This window comes from Erinaceus europaeus, chromosome 16 (genome assembly GCF_950295315.1).
Source record: "Erinaceus europaeus chromosome 16, mEriEur2.1, whole genome shotgun sequence".
Lineage (NCBI taxonomy): Eukaryota > Metazoa > Chordata > Mammalia > Eulipotyphla > Erinaceidae > Erinaceus > Erinaceus europaeus.
Window position 1 is genome coordinate 28,925,403 of NC_080177.1, and position 20,306 is coordinate 28,945,708.

General features: G+C 39.9%; 1 protein-coding gene and 1 pseudogene across 12 annotated transcripts in view; both read right to left on the reverse strand.

The window, feature by feature from the left end:
• SYNE2 (spectrin repeat containing nuclear envelope protein 2) overlaps positions 1 to 20,306 on the reverse strand; it is a 429,917-nt gene that overhangs the window by 57,430 nt on the left and 352,181 nt on the right. For all 12 annotated transcript variants that reach the window (XM_060174850.1, XM_060174845.1, XM_060174844.1 and 9 more), the window contains 6 exons: positions 18,173 to 18,327; positions 17,921 to 18,065; positions 15,739 to 15,833; positions 14,049 to 14,283; positions 9,889 to 10,089; positions 6,719 to 6,844 (listed from right to left, as the gene is read on the reverse strand). In XM_060174850.1, coding sequence (XP_060030833.1) covers positions 6,719 to 6,844; positions 9,889 to 10,089; positions 14,049 to 14,283; positions 15,739 to 15,833; positions 17,921 to 18,065; positions 18,173 to 18,327 — 957 coding nt within the window. The remainder of the gene's footprint in view (positions 1 to 6,718; positions 6,845 to 9,888; positions 10,090 to 14,048; positions 14,284 to 15,738; positions 15,834 to 17,920; positions 18,066 to 18,172; positions 18,328 to 20,306) is intronic.
• Positions 7,932 to 8,105, reverse strand: LOC132533559 (U4 spliceosomal RNA; annotated as a pseudogene).

The window sequence follows — 20,306 nt, forward strand, 5'->3', positions numbered from 1 at the left end:
TTTAGCAGTTTCATAATAGTGAAATGCCAGTAAATTGGGGCCAGGCAGTGGAGCACCTGGTTGAGTGTGTGCATTACAGCGCACAAGGACATAGGTTCAAGCTCCTGGTTCCCACCTGCAGGGTTTCAGAAGCGGCCAAGCAGGTCTGCAGGTATGTTTCTTTCTCCCTTTCTATCTCCCATCCCCTTTCAATCTCCCTCTGCCCTATAAAATAAAATAAATATATTTAAAAAGTAATGTCAGTATATTATCTATCTGTATTTACATACACAAACGCATAAAGATGTAAAACAATTTTTTCCAGGCATCAACTTGGCAGGAATGGCAATGCAATTTCCTAAGGAGGAAAGTAAAGCTTAGACAGAACAAATGTTTAACATATTCCTTCCTGTGACTCAGGGGTGATAAAAACCATCGTAGACTGACTTCTTAGCTACTAGGGCTCTTCCAGAATATGGTTTGGGTTGAGTGAACTCAGTGCTCTTGGATTCAGTGCCTCTCTCTCTGACTCTTCCCAATGAGAAACAGAATACTGAAGCTATGGAAACTAGCAGGATATCACTGGAAAATGAGATGTGAGATACTTGGAGAAACTAATTCCTCCGTATAGGTTTACAGTTTATATTCTGTATTAGTTTCTATGCCTTCTGAAAGGAAACTCCAAATGTCTCCATATGCTCTCATTTGTTCATGAAGTCTAGATCTAATCCTAAAGATGTAGAGGTGATTAAAATGGAAAATGAGGAATAGACATAAACCTCCTTAGCTTAACTAAGCCATCTACTAACATGCACTGGCAAATACCCTATCAGTAATGCAATGCTATACTCTTCGTTGTGCTCTTTACAAACAGGAATGACATAAAGGAACTAGCTATCAATGCATATATTTAACACTGTTCTGGAATTACTGACCAGTGTAGAGAGAACGGGGAAAAGTTTAAGAATTAAAAGAAAGAAAAAGTCATTATTTGTAGATAGTGATTTTTATAGACATCTCAAAAGAATATATAGGCAAATGATCCACATTAACAAGAGCTTAGCAAGATGGTTGTAGCAATGTAGACGTCTATAGGCACCAGTAATAACTGAAATGTATAATTAGAAAAAGGCAGCATTTTAAGCAGTCTCAAAAATTACACAATGTTTGTCTTTTGCAAAGGCAACTATCTATCTTCTTTACCAAAGTAGCCACTTCTGACATGAGAGCCTAATTTGCCTGTTTTTGAACTTAATATGAAAAATATATCCAGCACATTTTTAAAAACAACAATATGGGATCCATGATTGCTCAACAAATTGTTTGGCTTCGTATGTTAACTCTCTTTTCAATCACCAGGTTCCAGATGCCACCAGGATGCTGGCCAGGCTTCCCTAGATTGAAGACCCCACCAATGTGTCCTGGAGCTCAGCTTCCCCAGAGACACACCTTACTAGGGAAAGAGAGAGGCAGACTGGGAGTATGGACCGACCAGTCAACGCCCATGTTCAGCGGGGAAGCAATTACAGAAGCCAGACCTTCTACCTTCTGCAACCCTCAATGACCCTGGGTCCATGCTCCCAGAGGGCTAGAGAATGGGAAAGCTACCATGGGAGGGGGTGGGTTATGGAGATTGGGTGGTGGGAATTGTGTGGAGTTGTACCCCTCCTACCTTATGTTTTTGTTCATTAATCCTTTCTTAAATAAAAAATTTAAAAAAATAGTCTAAAATATACAATACTACATAAAGACAATTATAGAACATTGAAAATCACTAAACAAGACCAAAGGAGAAATACAATATAGTCAGGAACAGAATTACCCAATGCCAAGATGATATTAATCTTCACCAAGTTTACTTATAAATTCTACATAATGCCATTATAACTCTAATGAGGACTTTCCTACTATTTAACAAAAGTTAAGGAAGTTCTAGAAGTTGCAAAGATAAAAGACCCAAAGTGGGAGTCGGGTGGTAGTGCAGTGGGTTAAGTACATGTGACACAAAGCGCAAGGACCAGCGTAAAGATCCAGGTTCAAGCCCCCACTCCCCACATGCAGGGGGAGTCGGTTCACAAGTGGTGAAGCAGGTCCGCAGGTGTCTGTCTTTCTCCCTCTCTGTCTTCCCCTCTTCTATTTCTCTCTGTCCTATCCAACAACGAGACATCAACTGTAACAATAAAACAACAAGGGCAACAAAAAGGGAATAAATAAATAAATATTTTTTAAAAAGGACCCAAAGTATCCATACTAAAGTGCAAGAACAAGTTATGGACATAAATCACATCTGAAATGAACATGTTATAATGAAACACAGCACTCTAGATAATTTGATATAAAAATCTGAGATAAGTAGATATCAATAATTGAAATAGAATCAGGGGACAAATCATGCATACAAACTAATACAATATTTAACACTGGATTATTTAATAAATAGACTCCTAGACATCTGGTTATCATAGGAGTAAAGGAAAAAAAGAGATGATTACCTTAAAATATGCTAACCTCAATTCTTCAGTGAATGAAGATGTGCATATAAAAAATAAAATGTGGACCAGGGAGAAAACATAACGGTTATACAAAACAGCTTCCTTGATCACAGTGCAGTGGCACATCTAGTTAAGCACACAAAGTATGAAGTACAAGGAACCATGCAAGGATCTGAGTTCAAGACCCTGGCTCCCCTATCTGCAGGGGGGAAGCTTCATATGCAGCAAAGCAGGTCTGCAGGTGTCTATTTTATCTCTTCCTCTCTATCTCTCCCTCCTCTCTGTTTCTCTATGTCCTAGTGAATGGAATGGAAAAAATGACCTCCAGGAGCAGTGGATTTGTAGTGTTTGCACTGAGCCTCAACAAGAACCCTGGAGGAAAAACAAACAAACAAAAAACAGCTTTCTTGCCTGAGGTTCTGAAGTCTGGTTCAAGCCCTGGCAGCACCATAAACTAGAATTGAGCAGTGCTCGGGGTTAAAAACAACAACAAAAACAAGAGCAAAACTTAAAAACTTTCATAAGGAGGGCTGGGGAGACAGCAAGCACTATCAGTAACACAACAGACGTTCATGCTTGAGGTACCAGAAGTCCTAGATTCAATCCCTGATATCAGCATAAAGCAGAGCTAAGCAGTGCTTTGTTAAAAAAGGAAGTCAAACAAAAACCCTTTTAGGATACAGGAATGCATCTTTGTGTCTTTAGTATTCAATATTCTCCCCGCAAAAGATCATAAGTAAATACACTGATAAACCCAATTGTATTAAAATAATAACAATCTTTTGTTTAACCAGAAGTACTAAGAAAAAATGGAAATCCAGAAGGTTGGGTGTTGGCACACATGTTACCATGTGCAAGGACCTGGGTTCACATACCCAGATCCCATCTGCAGAGAGGAAGCTTTAAGAGTAGTGAAACAGTGCTATAGGTGTCTCTTTTTCTTGCTCCTCTTTCCTCTCTCAATTTCTTTCTCTGTCCTATCAAATAAATAAATATATGTATATAAAAAAAAGTAAAAAATAGAAATCCAAGTTCTGAATGGGAAGGAGAAATTTTCAACATTAACAGCACAGTGGTATTTAAAATAAACAAGCAGCTACTTCAAATTCATAAGAAAAAGACAACATTCCAACAGATGAGTGATTAAAGGCTATAAAAAGGCATTTTGTAAAAGGGTAGGTCTGAAGGAGCAATGAACACGAAAAAATACTCAACTTCCTAGTAATGTAGCTACAGAGAGAAACCATTTCATTCCATCAGAGTATCAAAAGTTTATAAAAGTCTGGCAAAAAAGAGGAGGAAAAGGAGAGCGTTTTTACCTGAAGTAACTGACAGAGATAGACCTTTTACTACAGAAAGCTTTAAAATCCCCAGTAAAATAAAATAAAATAAAATAAAATAAAATAAAATAAAATAAATCCAACCTAAACTCAGCAAGACACATAGTAATTACAATGGCAAAGATCAAAGATAAAGAGGGAATATTAAATGGAACAGACAGAATCAAGGACACACCTATAAAGAGCCACACCATAAATAAGACTACCAGGACATTTTGAGAGCTTTTTATGGGAAAAATACTCACCCAAGGATATTTTATCCTGCTAGGTCATCAATCAGGCTTGAAGGAGTCATGGATTTTTCAGACAAACAATAGTTAAACAAATTCACTAACACAAAGTAAGCCCCATAAAAAAAATACTAAAGTGACATATGTAAAAACGAAATACCTGAATTCTCTCTCTCTGAGTGAAAGAAGAAACAAGAGCATAGGGAACAAGTAAGGTCAATGGAGAATAGCCTTTGGTCTCACTCGGCCTGTAGAACTGAGGTTATTAAGGAGACTAGAGTAAGGGCTGGGTGCCAGCATACTTTGAGGGAGGGATGCTGGTGTTTTGGTGGTGGCTGAGATATGATAATACATTTTGAAGAGATGAGAAATTGGATTTCTAAAAACATTTATAGTCTTATAAACCAAGATAATCTCAAAAACAAAACTATTATAAAACAGATGAAAAAAATGTGATGATACTCCTGTGACTGGTGAAGGGAGATAATACCTCAGAGACCATATCCATTTCAGCTGGACTTATAATTTTTTTATTTTGTCAGCTGGGCACTGATTGCAAGGCAGTTGGTCATATTCTTTATTTATTTTTTATTTATTTTTATTTTTATTTTTTATTTTTCCTCCTCCAGGGTTATTGCTGGGCTCGGTGCCTGCACCATGAATCCACCGCTCCTGGAGGCCATTTTTTTCCCCCTTTTGTTGCCCTTGTTGTAGCTTCGTTGTGGTTATTATTATTGCCCTTGTTGACGCAATTCGTTGTTGGATAGGACAGAGAGAAATGGAGAGAGGAGGGGAAGACAGAGAAGGGGAGAGAAAGATAGACACCTGCAGACCTGCTTCACCGCCTGTGAAGCGACTCCCCTGCAGGTGGGGAGCCGGGGGCTCGAACCGGGATCCTTACACCGGTCCCTGCGCTTTGCGCCACATGCGCTTAACCCACTGCGCCACCGCCCGACCCCCCATATTCTTTATTTTTATTGCCATCAGCGTTATCACTGGGGCTCCATTATAGCACTATGAGTCCTGTGGTTCTTTTCCATTAACAAGACAGAGAAAAATTGAGAGAGGAGGGGAGATAGAGAGGGAGAGAGAAAAATAGACAGTTGCAGACCTGCTTCACCACTTGCAAAGCATCCCCCCATACAGCTGAGAAGCAGGGGTTCAAACCTGGGTCCTTTTGTATGGTGTTATCTGTGCTTACGGTGCGCCAGTGCCTGGCTCCTGGTCATATTCTTTTTATGCTAGACTTTTTAGTATGTTAGAAATTTCTTAAAGATTTTTTTATATTTATTTATTTTCCCTTTTGTTGGCCTTGTTGTTTTTTATTGTTGTTGTAGTTATTGTTGTTGTTGATGTCGTCATTGTTGGACAGGACAGAGAGAAATGGAGAGAGGAGGGGAAGACAGAGAGGGGGAGGTAAAGACACCTGCAGACCCGTTTCACCGCCTGTGAAGCGACTCGACTCCCCTGCCACGTGTGCTTAACCTGCTGCGCTACTGCCTGACTCCCGTATGTTAGAAATTTTTACAATGCAGAAAGAAAGACATTCATTTCTGGCACTCAGTTTCTTGAGCCTGTTTTCTAACTTTAAATGTGATAATAATATTTGTTATGTCTGTCTCCTAAGGTCATTATAATCATGAGATAATGAAATTGAAAATCCTAAGAATCTTAATGATCCAAATTCCTATCCACAAATTTGTCTGTCATCTGCTAAAATATCCAGGAATTATTGCTAGGTTGATATTTACTAGGAAGGCTACTTGGAAAGTTTTACAAAAGGGTATGTTTAAGTTAAAAATCTATTATCTCTTCTTTTTTAGATAGAGACAGACAGAGAGAGAAAGACCTCAGAGCACAGAAGCTTCTGTCAATGCAGTGGTGAGTGGGGGTGGGGGAGAGAGCATCTTAAACTTGGTTAACAGACATAGCAAGCTGTGCACTATCCAAGTGAGATATTTTACCTGTCCCTGTGAGATTTAAAAACAGGAATTGTGGGAGTCAGACAGTAGCACAGCAGGTTAAGTGCAGGTGGTGCAAAGCGCAAGGACCCGCATAAGGATCCCGGTTTGAGCTCCCAGCTCCCCACCTGCAGGGATGTTGCTTCACAGGCAGTGAAGCAGGTCTGCAGGTGTCTATCTTTCCCTCCCCCTCTCTCTCTTCCTCTCCTCTCTCCATTTCTCTCTGTCCTATCTAACAATGATGACATCAATAACAACAACAATAATAACCACAACAACAATAAAAAACAACAAGGGCAACAAAAGGAATAATAAATAAATATAAAAAATAAAATAAAAACATGAATTGTTTACTCAGACATGATCACCCTTGTCTCAAAGACTATGTTATTCTTCAGAGGAGCTGATATCAGTGTAATCTCAGAGGCTAGATCTCATATCACAGAGAAATAGAAAGAGAAAAAGTCACAAGATCCTAGGAAATACATTTCTGTAAAAATCTTTCTCTTCTTCATACAAAATCTGCAAAGTATGCTGGTTCTAATTCCTTGAAAGATTAGAATGCTGTGTTTGTTAAACGACAAGAGAATGCTCTCCGACTATCTATGAGAACTCCATTTCAACAAAAAAAAAAAAAAAAAAAAGAAAGGCAAACACTTGAACTTCTTAGAAAATAGCCTAGCTGTTATCTGGAGCACTACTTTAGATTTCAATACCTTAATCAACTCTTTTTCTTTATGGAGGTCCTCATGAAGCTCTGGAAGAGGCTCTTTGCTTTGTGCCTTTAAAACTTGCAGTCGAATTTTCAACTCCTTGATTTTCTTTTCACATTGGTCCCAGGTCTATTTGAAAATAGTTTTTACAATTTCAGTTTAAGAATGAATTGTAGAAACAGAATAACTTATTTACACCATGTAATTGTTCTCTTGAATAAACATACTTCTGTAAATCACACAGAAACCCCACTTCTTGTTTTGAGCAGGCTGTGGCCTTGTCTAAGAGAGCAAACTGTGTAAGTGTGGCTTGATTTGTTGTTGTTGTCTGGGACTTCATCATCACTCCAGGCTAACTTTTTTAGATAGCAGGGGACAGACAAGATAGAGGGAGAGAGGGAATGACATAGTTGAAGCTTCCTCCAGTGAAGTGGTGGACAAGCTCAAACCTGGGTTGGCAAACTAGCCAAAGCAAGCACCTTCCGAGGTGAACTATCCTTCTGGCCATTTCTAGTTTTAGTCATGGCCCATTTCAGCCATTGGGTTATCTTGTGATTTGAAATGTTTCTTCATCCTCCCCCATGTCCCTGATCTCTATAATATGATCTTTATTTTGATTCTGTAGAAGTTCACATTTGAGGGGACTGAGAGGTATAACACCTGGCTGAGCACACACCTGGGTTTAAGCCCCAGCTCCCCACCTGCAGAGGAGGAAGCTTCACAAGTGGTGAAACAGTTCTTTCTCTCTCACTCTCTACTTCCCTTTCCCATCTCAGCTTCTCTGTCCTTTCAAATTATATATTAAAAAAAATAAAATAAAATAAGCCACCAAGAGCAGCAAAGGCTTAAAGCCCCAGTAATAGCCCTGGTTGTAATTAAAAAAAAAAAAAGGATGAAGTTCACATTTGAAAGGCTACTATAAGGATTAATTCTTTTCATTTAGTCTTGGAATATGCTATCATAGCATCAGAAAGAAAAAGCACTCAACCACTTTTCTTGTCTTCTTTTCTAATGTGATCCTTCTGCTCTTTCTTACCCTTCCAGAAATAGCTTGGCTTTATAGACCCTTTCACAATCAAGCTTCACTCTCCATTCCTTACCACTGCTCTGACTTCCACTTTCTACTCAAACGATTTTACTTCTTATAAAGGATTTTCAATGCTATTATCTCATGATTACAATGACCTTCGGAGACAGACATAGCAAACATTATTACCACACTGAGGGTTGGAAAACTGAGGCTCAAAAAACTGGCTGGCCCAAGTATATGTGGCTAGAAGCAGTCTAAGACTGCAGTTACCTTGCCAGGGTATTGGGAAAAGTTTTTAATTAGCAATAATCATGCCTCGGATAAACCTCATTGGCTACGATACTGCCACTGTGCAAACCTAGATGATCTTATCTCTTTTTTCATTAAAGTTTATTATGAATGGACAAATAGCTGCCTGCACTTTCAATTTTGTTTCATTTCAATTCAATTTTCAATTATAAATGATTCATCGGAGAGAATTTTCATTCCTCAGGTTACTAAAATAGAAAATTAAACACATCTATTCTCAAGTACTTTCTTTTTACCTAAATGAAATAGGGTTGGCCCAATGAAGAGGCTGTTTACCTAGCAACATCCATTCTCTGAAACAGAACCAAGAAGAAAGTAAAGAGAGAAATGGAACTAGCCTTCCCTTCTCTTAGCAAACCCTTAATCGTATCTGCCATCATTACTTTTTTCTGCAAATGAATTGGGCTCAGCAGATGTTTGCTAGCTAATGAATTTCACATAGACTGTATAGAAAAGAGAATTCAGAGACTTTATTCACAAGAGAGATGCTCAGATCTTAACACAGCAGATATTTCTTCTACATTTAGAACAACATCTCTGATAAGCTTGGTTATCTGGTTTTGGTGCATGACAATAGATAGGGGCCAGACTGGACTAGAAGGAATAGCAAAGAGTTTGCACACAGTAATAAAAAGCAGAAATTGACATAAGAATTCAAAAAAGCAAAGCAACGTAGGGTCATTGGTTCAAGGCAGCTTAGAGTCATGGGTAATAACATGTGTATTTTAGCCTAACTAAGTAATGTTCCCACTAACGACCTAAAACTAAACATTTTCTACTAGTTCCAGGGCCAGCTTTTTCTTTCCTTTTCCTTTTTTTTTTTTTTTTTCATTTCATTTTAGAGAGAGAGAAGCAGAGTCAGACATATAGGACTACTCCACTCTCTGTGGAGACTCTCCTGGCCCCACACTGCTCCCATATGGATTTGGGCCTGAAACCCTGCATAGTAATACTTGCACCCTACTGGGTGAACTATTTCCTGGCCCCAAAATATTTTTATTTAAATGGTATATCATAAATTATCTGGGAGATTTACCTGTGGAGAAAAGTGCATTCTCTAGTGAGAGCAGAACAGGAAGGTTTATTTATTTTCCTATACTATACTGGAAGTCAGACCATATATGTGGAAGATTAGTTTTGTGAGCTGACTCTTCAACTGAACATCTGTTAAGTTTCCTGTCCCATAAAAGCAAACATAGAACAGAACTTCATTATATGCTTGACACTGAGCTTCTCATTTTATTTTTTTGTATTTATCGTTATTCTTTCTTTTTTTTAAAAGAATTTATTTATTTATTCATAGGAGAGACAGGAAAGAAAGAACCAGCCATCATTCTGGTACATGTGTTGCTGAGGATCTAACTTGGGACCTCATGCTTGAGAGTCTAGTGCCTTAGTCACTGTGCCACCTCCTGGGTCACCATTATTGTTTTCTTTTCTTCTTCTTTTTTTTTTGTTATTATTTTCTAACTGGATTGGGCCGAGAGAAATTGCGGGGAGGGGGAGACAGATAGACAGAAACATCTGCAGCTCTTGTGAAGCTTTCCTCCTGCAGGTGGGGGCCAGGGTCTTGAATATGGATCCTTGTGCATGGTCATCTGTGTGCCCAGTCAGGTGCATCACTGTCCAGTCAGCACTGAACTTTTTAAATGGTGTAATTTTTCTTTTTCCATTTGGTCATAGGTGTGATTCATGGAATAGCAGGATTCAGGGTTTCTTGGAAAATTCACAATACCGTGATTTCCTAAAATTCCTCCTCTCTTTATGAAGCAAACAATAATTCTAGGTCCTGTACTTAACAGCTTGTGCATGGGAAGGTAAAGGGTGAGGTTACCTCGACTGTGCTCTGTAGCTGCTTAATCATCTCCCCTACTTGGAGCTTTGTGTCCTTCCAGTTGTCCTGAAGGTGATGGATTCTCGTGTTAAGCAACTCTTTAGTTTCCATGTCAGTTGTGCTTGTGTTCTGTAACTTCTCCCCAGCTTCTATGGTTAGTGCATAGGTGGGCTGCCATCTCTGAAAACGAACTTCTTTATTCTGAAACAAAAAAGAAAAAAAAAATAGCTTAACCTCTGGTGTGTTCAAAATGTAATTCCTTCTTAGTTTTTCTTAAATGTCAGACACAAATTAAACAAATCTTGTTGGAATGTAAACACACACTTATTCATACAGAAGCTAATATTTTTGGGGGACCAGGCGCAATGGTACACCTGGCTGAGCACACACGTTACAAAAGCTAATATTTTGCAATGAATAGACAAAATACTACTATATGATGTGTTCTCAAGTTAATTCGCAAGAACTAGTAGGAGTAAAGATTTTTAGTGTAATCACTAGAACCATGAAGGGGGGGCACCAAATATAAGGGCTGGAAGGTGGCGCATCTGGTAAAGCACACATATTGTAGTACGTGAGGAACCAGGTTCAAGCCTTCGGTCAGCACACTCTTTTTATTTATTTTATATTTACTTAGTTATTTTCCCTTTTGTTGCCCTTGCTGTGTTTTATTGTTGTTGTTATTGATGTCATCACTGTTAGATAGAGGCAGGGAAGACAGAGAGGGGGTGAGAAAGATAGACACCTGCAGAACTGCTTCACCACCTGTGAAGCGACTCCCCTGCAGGTGGGGAGCTAGGGGATCGAACTGGGACCCTTATGCTGGTCCTTGTGCTTCACACCACATGCACTCTACCCACTGCACTATTGCCCGACTCCCTGGTCAGCACACTTTTAACCCCACCTGCAGGTAGAATGCTTCATGAATTGTGAAGCAGTGCTATCAGTGTCTCTCTTTTTCCTCCCTCCCCCTCTCCCTCACTACTCATCTTTCCTCTCTATCTCCCCACTACCTTTCTTTTTTTCTGTCTCAATTCATAAATAAATAAATAAATAAATATAATGTTAAAAGATAAAAACACACTTCATACATTAAGCCTATAGGATAAATTAGTTTAAGAGCATTAAGAAAATAATGACAAAATATTAGATGTGAAATAAAAAGCAAATCTTTGTTACCATCATAGTACAAGAATCAGTTTACCCCAGACCCCTAGCTGCTCTCTTCCCTGATCCAGCTTTCTGGTCCTTCTGCCAGCCATGACACCACCTCTCCAGACAATAATTAGGATCCACCTGCCTATCAGATTTCAAGTTCAGTCAAAATAAACAAACAAACAAAAACACAAGTATAACTACAGGCCCTTTGGAATATAACTAAAATATGCCTACTAGCTATCTACAAAATGGAGGACCTCCCCCCAACTCTTCATCTGCACTATTCCAGCCTTTAGGTTCATGATTAGTCAACAACTTGTTCGACTTTATATGTTAACTCTCTTTTCAACCACCAGGTTCCAGATGCTAGCATGATGCCAACCAGACTTCCCTGGACAGACAACCCCACCAATGTGTCCTGGAGCTCTGCTTCCCCAAAGCCCTTTCCCACTAGGGAAAGAGAGAGACTGGCTGGGAGTATGGATCGACTTGTCAAGGCCCATGTTCAGCGGGGAAGCAATTACAGAAGCCAGACCTTCAACCTTCTACATCCCACAGTGACCTATCCATATTCCTAGAATATCCATATTCCTAGAGGGTTAAATAGGAAAGCTATCAGGGGAGGGGATGGGATATGGAGTTCTGGTGGTGGGAATTGTGTGAAGTTGTACTCCTTTGATCCTATGGTTTTGTCAGTGTTTCCTTTTTATAAATAAAAAAAGAAAAAGAAAAAAAAACATCTTCATGGCTCGGGAGGTGACTTAGACAGGTGGATCACAGGACTTGCGTATGTGAGAACCTAAGTGTAATCCTTGGGCCAGAACTGGTGGTCTGGTCTCTCTCACAATGAACGGGGATAAACAAACCTTAAATAACATCTTATAATTGTGGATTTGTCCTTTGAAACTTTTTAAGGATGGTTAGGTGGCTCTGTAGTACAATGGATAGTGCAATGGACTAGTGACAAAACTTTTTAAGGATGGATATTGAATGATATTTGATGTGTTCTTGGCTTTCAACGAGGATGCATCTTACTAATATGAGAAATTATATTGCTGTGTTGTAATGAGCCTTAAAAACTCTTGAATTAAGAGAACTTATTATGTGTAACAAAAAAAACAAACAAAACAAATCAGCTCACTCCTATCCTACAAGAATAGCCCCCACTGCATTACCCTAAGCAAGAACATCCTGAGTGAGCCCTGTCGACCCCCAGAACTTCGGAGTTATCTGTAATACACTGGTATACTTGTTTCTCCTTGGGATTTTCTCCAACCCACCATCCTCACAGCAACTGGAGGATCTGTTAAACACACAAATTGTGCTGCCCCTCTTCCAACTGAAAAGTCTTCATCCCTACTCTAAGTCTTCAAGTTTTATTCCGTGCAGATGGTACAACAGCTATCACACTTTACCTACAAAATGTTCTTCCAAGACTGTTTCACAAATTCATTCCCTATCAAAACTGCCTCACTGGCTGAATTCTAGTCATAACTAGCCTTTTTTTTTTTTTTGCTTCCAGAATTATCGCTCGGGCTCAGTACCTGCACTACGATCCCATTGCTTCTGGAGGCCATTTTCCCCATTTTTGTTCTTTGTTGTTGTTGTTATTGCTGTTGTTGTTGTTGGACAGGACAGAGAGAAATGGAGAGAGGAGGGGAAAACAGAGAGGGGGAGAGAAAGACAGACACCTGCAGACCTGCTTCACTGCTTGTGAAGTGACTCCCCTGCATGTGGGGATCCAGGGGCTCGACTGGGATCCTTATGTGCCATGTGCAATTCACCTGCTGCACTATAGCCCAACCCCCTCATAACTAACCATCTTTTTGATCTTCGGCTTTGTTAAGCTTGTTCCCATCTGGCTAGCTTTAGAGTCCCCCTGTCTGATAGACTCCTCAGATTTGTCCTTCTTGTCAGTTGAGTTTCAGTTTATGTAAACATTCCCAGAGATGACCCAATCAAAAGTAGCCTACTAGCCGTTCCATTATCTATGCATGCTTTACTGCAATATTCTTGATTTGCTATTTATCTGGTTTTATCCCACCAATCTGACACATTAATATGCTCCTGTTTATTAATTTGCATAATTGCTCCCCTATAAGAGTGAATATCTTTTCTTTGCTCAGAACATAATCCCAGCATTTACCACAGTGTCTGGCACAAAGCAGGTCCTCAGTACCTGAAGACTGGATAAATGAATGAAGAAAGCACAGGAGTAGAAGGGTGGTGTTTTGTTTAGCTGTTATTTCTACATTAAAGAGTGGTTCTATAGCTAAATGGAACATGCCCTGAGAACACTACCAACTAATTACTATAATAATGTGCTCATTACCCAATCTCATCTCCTAACTGAAAACCCTGGTGTCGAAATGAGATTTCTCTTTAAGAGGAAGTGTGAGTTCCATGGCAAATACTACACAGGCAATTTTATTATAAATTAGCTCCTTAAGGGGAGCTGGGCGGTGGTGCAGCAGGTTAAGTGTACATGCGCAAAGCGCAGGGACCAGCCTAAGGATCCCAGTTTGAGCTCCCAGCTGCCCACCTGCAGGGGGGGGTCGCTTCACAGGTGGTGAAGCAAGTCTGCAGGTGTCTATCTTTCTCTCCCCTGTCTTCCCCTCCTCTCTCCATTTCTCTCTATCCTATCTGACAACAACATCAATAACAACAATGATGATAAACAACAATGGCAACAAAAGGGAAAAATAAATTAAATTAGCTCCTTAAAAACTTGGCTGTTGTGAATTTATCACCACAGTCTTCCCCTAATTTAGCCATTACTTTATCCATATATCCAGCAGTCAGATTGCTGGGTGAACTGAGAAGCCTGGCTGTCTGACAACACAATATTGGAGCTTTGTTTCTATTACTCAGCTGTTGTTCCCTTACTGCTGAAAGCATCACAGTTGCACCACATCACGGAAACGTACAGCCTATGATGAATAAACCTCTCTGCAATGATTCCCCACTCTGCTGTTCCTGAACTGCTACTGTGCACACGCTACCTTCAGCTTGTGGATCAGGCTTCTGGCTTGACAGTGGCTGTAGCAATCCTGGCTCTTCACTGCAGACAGCAGGTGGCTAGTATTGTTGAGGAAGTGAAGCAACTCCTTCTCCGAGGAGGTGAAGTACTGCCAGCGCCTCACCAGCTCATCTATGTTACTCTTCCTCTGCCGAACACCCTGGGCAGCACTCTGCCACTGGTCTGTCAACTTTGTGAAGTCTGAAACAAACTGCGGTCTTGGGAAAAACACATAGTTAGAGAATTCTGACAACAGCATGGCAAATAATAATTTCAACATATAATAGTGGGCAAGAAGTCAGCAAAATGGTTACTCAAAAGACTTTCATGTCTGAGGCTTTGAGGCTTCAAGTTCATTCTCTGGTACTACCATAAGACACAGCTGAGCAGTGCTCTGGGGTGTCTGATTCTGTTTCTCATTATAATAAAGTAAACATTTAGAAACATGTAATAGAAACTCAAATTATATATATAATTTACATGGAAGAAAACCCTTACAATCTGAGCACCATCCAACTTAAACATGCTGGGGAGTCTGGGGGCAGGGGCTGTGAGTGGGCTGGAGAAAGGCCTTTGGTAGAGTATATTGCCAGTCAGGACCAAGAGCCATTCCCTTGAACAAATGGAAGTTTTAGCATCTGTTATGTCAAATATCAGAAGAAAAACTAAGCATATGGACAGGAAGGTAGCTTACAGTGTTAATAGCCACTTCAAGTTTGTATCTGATGTAACTGCAGCAATAAAGAATGTATTTTCTTTAACTGTGTGACTTGTTCTTTCCCTAGGTATAACACCCTTCACATAATGCTTTTCATTTACTATGTGGAAAGTCATGCTTTGTTGTATTAATCAAATCAAACCTAACTTATCCTAAAACTAACTGGAATTTATTCCAGAACTAGGAAGAATCAGGTTTTATATTTCTTAGTTACATTGAAAGAGACGTGTGTACTGCTGATTGGAAGAAACACAATACCTATAAGGACCTCTATACTTATCAGGTCAAATCACAGCCAGGTTCTGTCTCCTTGTGGAGAAGCACTGCGAATAGTTTGTTATCATCACCAGTCTGGCATTGGCAAGTAATTCCAGTCTTATTGCACATACTACAGAGAGACAGCCATTCCTTCACAACTAGCTCTTTTCACACACCTATCTTCTAGAAACAGAATACTTTAAAACTTAATTTATGGGGCTGGGTGGTGGTGCACCTGGTTGAGTGCACACATTACAATGCACAAGGACCTGGGTTCAAGCCCCCAGTCCCTATCTGCAGGGGGGAAGCTTCACAAGTGGTGAAGCAATGCTGCAGATGTCTCTCTCCATCTTAATTTCTCCCTCTCTTCTCAATTTCTCTCTGTCTCTATCCAAAATAAATAAAGATTAAAAAATTAATTTATATAGTTTTAAATAGCAGAACATCATGATACCATAAGTATAGGGAGATACAATAGAAAATCCTTTGGGATAAAACTTGATAAGTGGGTATTGGCAATATATTTGATCTGCTAACCCCACCTGCCCATCACAAGAAAAGTGCCATAGATGACAATATGGCCACATAGTAAGACCCCCCTGTTAGGAGATTGGTCCCACAGTGGACTGTCTTCAGGCATTCTGGCCTATCCTACCATCCATGTCCTCAGAACCATCACAGACCCCAGATAGCTTACCTCTTATCTATTGCTGTTGTGTCCAGGAGTTGTAAGGACTGGGTAACATAGGAATCAGCAATTGTCTGGTTTATAGAAACTTGAGCATCCAACATCTGTATATCAATTCAAATATAAAAATATCACTTTATGGAAATCAGCCTGTGAATCTAGAACTTCAACTTTCTATTAAAATCTAGGCTCATAGAGTATATATATAAAGTGACTACATTTCAAATTATTTGAGTCTAGCTGCAGAAGGAAAAAAAAAGTTCAACTATCACTAAAACATCACCTCTAGATGCAATTTAGAAGTAAATAGAAGAAATGACAATGTCAGATACCTATTTACTACTTACTAGATCCTATTCAAACATGCATTCTCTTTTATTCCTCACACGTAGAACTTAAGTACTATTATCATTTCCCATAACATATAATAAACTAGTATTTTATTTAACAGCAATAATCATACATTTTTATGGGAAAGGAGGAAATTAAGGTATAAAATGGTTCAGTAAAAAAAACTTAGAAAGGGGACTCAGGCGGTAGCGTAGTGGGTTAAGCGCATGTGGCTCAAAGCACAAGGACTAGCGTAAAGATCCTGGTTCAAGCCCCCAGCTCCCCACCTGCAGGGGAGTCGCTTCACAAGCAGTGAAGCAGGTCTGCAGGTGTCTATCTTTCTCTCCCCCTCTCTGTCTTCCCCTCCTCTCTCCATTTCTCTCTGTCCTATCCAACTACAACGACATCAATAACAACAATAATAACTACAACAATAAAACAACAAGGGCAACAAAAAGGGAATAAATAAATATTAAAAAATAAAATAAAATAAATAAAATAAAATGCAGGAGTTGGGGCTGGGTGGTGGTGCACCCAGTCGAGTGCACACATTACCATGTGCAATGAGCCAGACTCAAGCCCCTGGGCCCCATCTGCAGGGGTGGAGTGGGGATGTTTCAGGTGAAGCAGTGTTGTAGGTGTCTTTCTCTCTCCCTCTGTATCTCCCCTTTCCCTGACTCTATCCAAGTAAACAAAGAAGTAAAATAAATATACAATAAATTTTCATGTAGATAGAAACAGAAGGAGTAGGGCAAGGTGTGTGACCTACTAGGTGAGCTACCCCCCAGTTCTCACCTTTTTGATACAGACTATTCTCATAGGTGTGAAGTGGCAGCTCATTATTGTTTTGATTTGTATTTCCCTGCTAAGGGTAGGGTGGCTCTAGTCATCTTTGGGGTTGTTATAGGATGTGGTAACATACATCAGGAAAAGGTATAAAACTATACCCCTAAACCAGATAATCCTTTTTTGCTTCAATAAAAATCAAAAAGTTGGGAAAAAAACAAAATAAAATGGGAGTCGGGTGGTAGCGCAGTGGGTCAAGCACACACGGCACAAAGCGCAAGGACCTGTGTAAGGATTCTAATTCGAGCCCCTGGCTCTCCACCTGCAGGGGAGTCGCTTCACAGATGGTGACAACAACAGCAACAATAATAACTACGACAGTAAAAACAAGGGCAACAAAAAGGAAATAATTTTTTTTTTAATTTTAAAAATGGGGGTTGGGCAGTAGCGCAGCGGGTTAATCGCACGTGGCACAAAGCACAAGGACCGATTAGGATCCTGGTTTGAGCCCCCAGCTCCTCACCTGTTGGGGAGTCACTTCACAGATGGTGAAGCAGGTCTGCAGGTGTCTATCTTTCTCTCCCCCTCTCTGTCTTCCCCATCTCTCTCCATTTCTCTCTGTCCTATCCAACAACGAACAACATCAATGATAACAGTAATAACCACAACAAGGCTACAACAAGGGCAACAAAAGGGGAAAGATGGCCTCCAGGAGCAGTGGATTCATGATGCAGGCACTGAGCCCCAGCAATAACCCTGGAGGCAAAAAAATTTTTTAAATGTGAAATTTACCCTCTCTGTCTTCCCCATCTCTCTACATTTCTCTCTGTTCTAACAACGACGACATCAATAAAAAACTACAACAATAAAACAAGGGCAACAAAAGGGAATAAATATTTTTTAAAAAATGTGAAATTTGTAAAATGTATGATAATTCTTCTAATTATCATGTGACAACTGAATTTGCTTTAGGTTTAGGGCTTGATGGGTAGCCTCTATTTTATTTTTATACATATTTCCCGAAACCCTGCCCCCAGAGTGAGAGGTGTAGGGTTGGCAGAAGGCACAGGTTTACCTCATATGTTTTCTGTTGTTCCAGGAGGCCTGGAAGACTCCCAGCAAGATTTGCTTTGAGAATTTCTTCTGTCTTCTCCAAAAACTGGACCCACTTTTCACAGCAAGAAAGAAACTTTTCATTCAGTCTAGTTCCCTGAAGTTCACTATAAAGGTTTAAAAATAAACCCAACAGGTCATGTACCATCAACATTACTGAGCTCAAGCTGCTAATCTTACTATAAGTGAAACAATGATTGATGGGGTGCCTGACCTGAAGCGTTCCAGTGCTGTCGCTGTAGCCCGGATCCACTGCCGCTTCATGTTTTGTAATGTCTTGACAGCGATGTCACTAAGTGGGACTTTGAGGCTTTCTTCACTCAAATGTTCAATATCAGGTGACAGCGCTGCCAGTGCCAGCACATGATTCTGTGAAAAAGATTAGATGTCAGATTTTTGGATGACAATAAGGTATCTAAATGATCAGAAAGGTACAAAATTCTGTAGACTACCCTTACCTCAAAATGAGGGAGAACTGAGGCTTTAAACAGGTTAATGCTTGCCCATACTCAAAATCTCTCAACCCTATAGCTTTTCTAGAACAATGAGAAGCATACTTGTCCAGTAATGACTTAAACACCAAAAGAAATAGCAGTTAGCCTCTGATATTACCTTTGAAGAAGATGGAAATGAGCCAGTTTTCTAGAGGATCTAGTCTGCTTTCCATGGACCTTCTAATCTCATTTCGTCTACAATCAAACTGGCCTTGAACAGATCATGCAGTGTGCCCAAACGAAGATGAAATCAAATTTCCCTACTATAGTCCTCAAGCATCTGTATTTTGGTAGGGTGTAAAATTACAAGGAAACAAACTCAACAAAAATTAATTTTTTTGAAACAATATTTCAAGGCCAGGGAGATGCTCAGCCTCTAGAGCACAGAACTTGCACAGCTGAGGCTCCAGAAGCCACACAGTCCATCCCTGACACTACCACATGCCCTAGCTGAGCAGTGCTCTTGTGTCTCACACACATTCTCTTTCATAATCCACAAATAAACCCTGAAAAAAAAAAATCCAGACAACAAAGCTACACCAAAACCACAGATTAAGCTGCACAGAAACAGACCTGAAAACGAGATGAACATGCTTCCAAAACAAAGGACAAAAAACAGCATTCAGGTAACTAGGAGACAGGAGAGAAACCTTCTGCAAGAAAGAACTCCCACAGCACAATAAGGAGCTACAATTAGGAAGGAATCTCTAAGATGCAGAACTTGTTCAGGGGTGTGGGGGAGGGGTCATGATAGGGCTACAGCAAACCCTTGGCTCCGCAATCGAGTTATTATGTTATACTTACAATACTGGAACAGGAGACAAGAAACTATATGATAAATCAGGTGAGAGCTGTGGTAGCCATCTTTCTGATGACCTCTACAACCTTGCAGTGTGAGTGGACACCAAGAACTCTATATCCATAGAAACAGACCCTAGAGGCAAATTCCTGGAGGAATTTAGCAAGTAGCAGATTTAGCTTAGGGACTGAAACATTTATCAAGAATATAATCTCCTGGTAGATAATCAGACCTGCCTCTCACAAGCATGTATCTGATGGTTAGCAAATAAGCCCTAACATTACAACGAACACACCGAGGACCCTCCAAAGCATAGGCAACTAGCATGGGGTCCTCACTGCGTGCTCAGCCCAGAATCTATCAGACTGTGCTTTTAACAATCCGAGGGTGTATGCTCCTTTACCACCTGGGATTGAGGCACTAGGCTCCTTTCAGACCCAATCTATGCCTCAGGAGCCTAACAGCTGTTAGGCCCTTGGAACCTCAAACTTCTGGTTTGATCTAGATTTGCTTAACCTCAGTTTCTATCAAGCACTGGCAACTGCAAATCCCTGGTTTCTGTTCAGTCCTGCTCAAACACAGACCCCTGTCTTAGGTCCTTACTGAACAACACATATAATGAAAAGGAACTATGAGAAATGTCATGACAGAAATTATAGAACTATAGAATGCAACAGATATACTAAAAATACAGTTGGGAGAACAGCAGCAGAAAGGCAGAAGGTAAAGGTTAAATCAATAAACTTGAGAATAGGGTAAAGGGAACAAATATTTTTGTTTTTCATAAGCCATAAGAACTCTGAAGCAAATGATTCAGCTCTGCTCTTGGAGCATGAAGACTTCCACAGATAATACGCAAATGAAAGGGCATGGCTATGAGGAAAATATACCTTAGTAGCCAAAAGAGGTGGTAAGTTATATTTAGACAGCGAATCAGTTTGCTTACTCTTAAATGAAGTTATAAACATTAGGTCTTCAGGCATTTGCAAGACCCTGAAAATTTTTCATTTTTTCCATTCATTTATGTTAACTATTCTATACTAAGAAATGAAAAA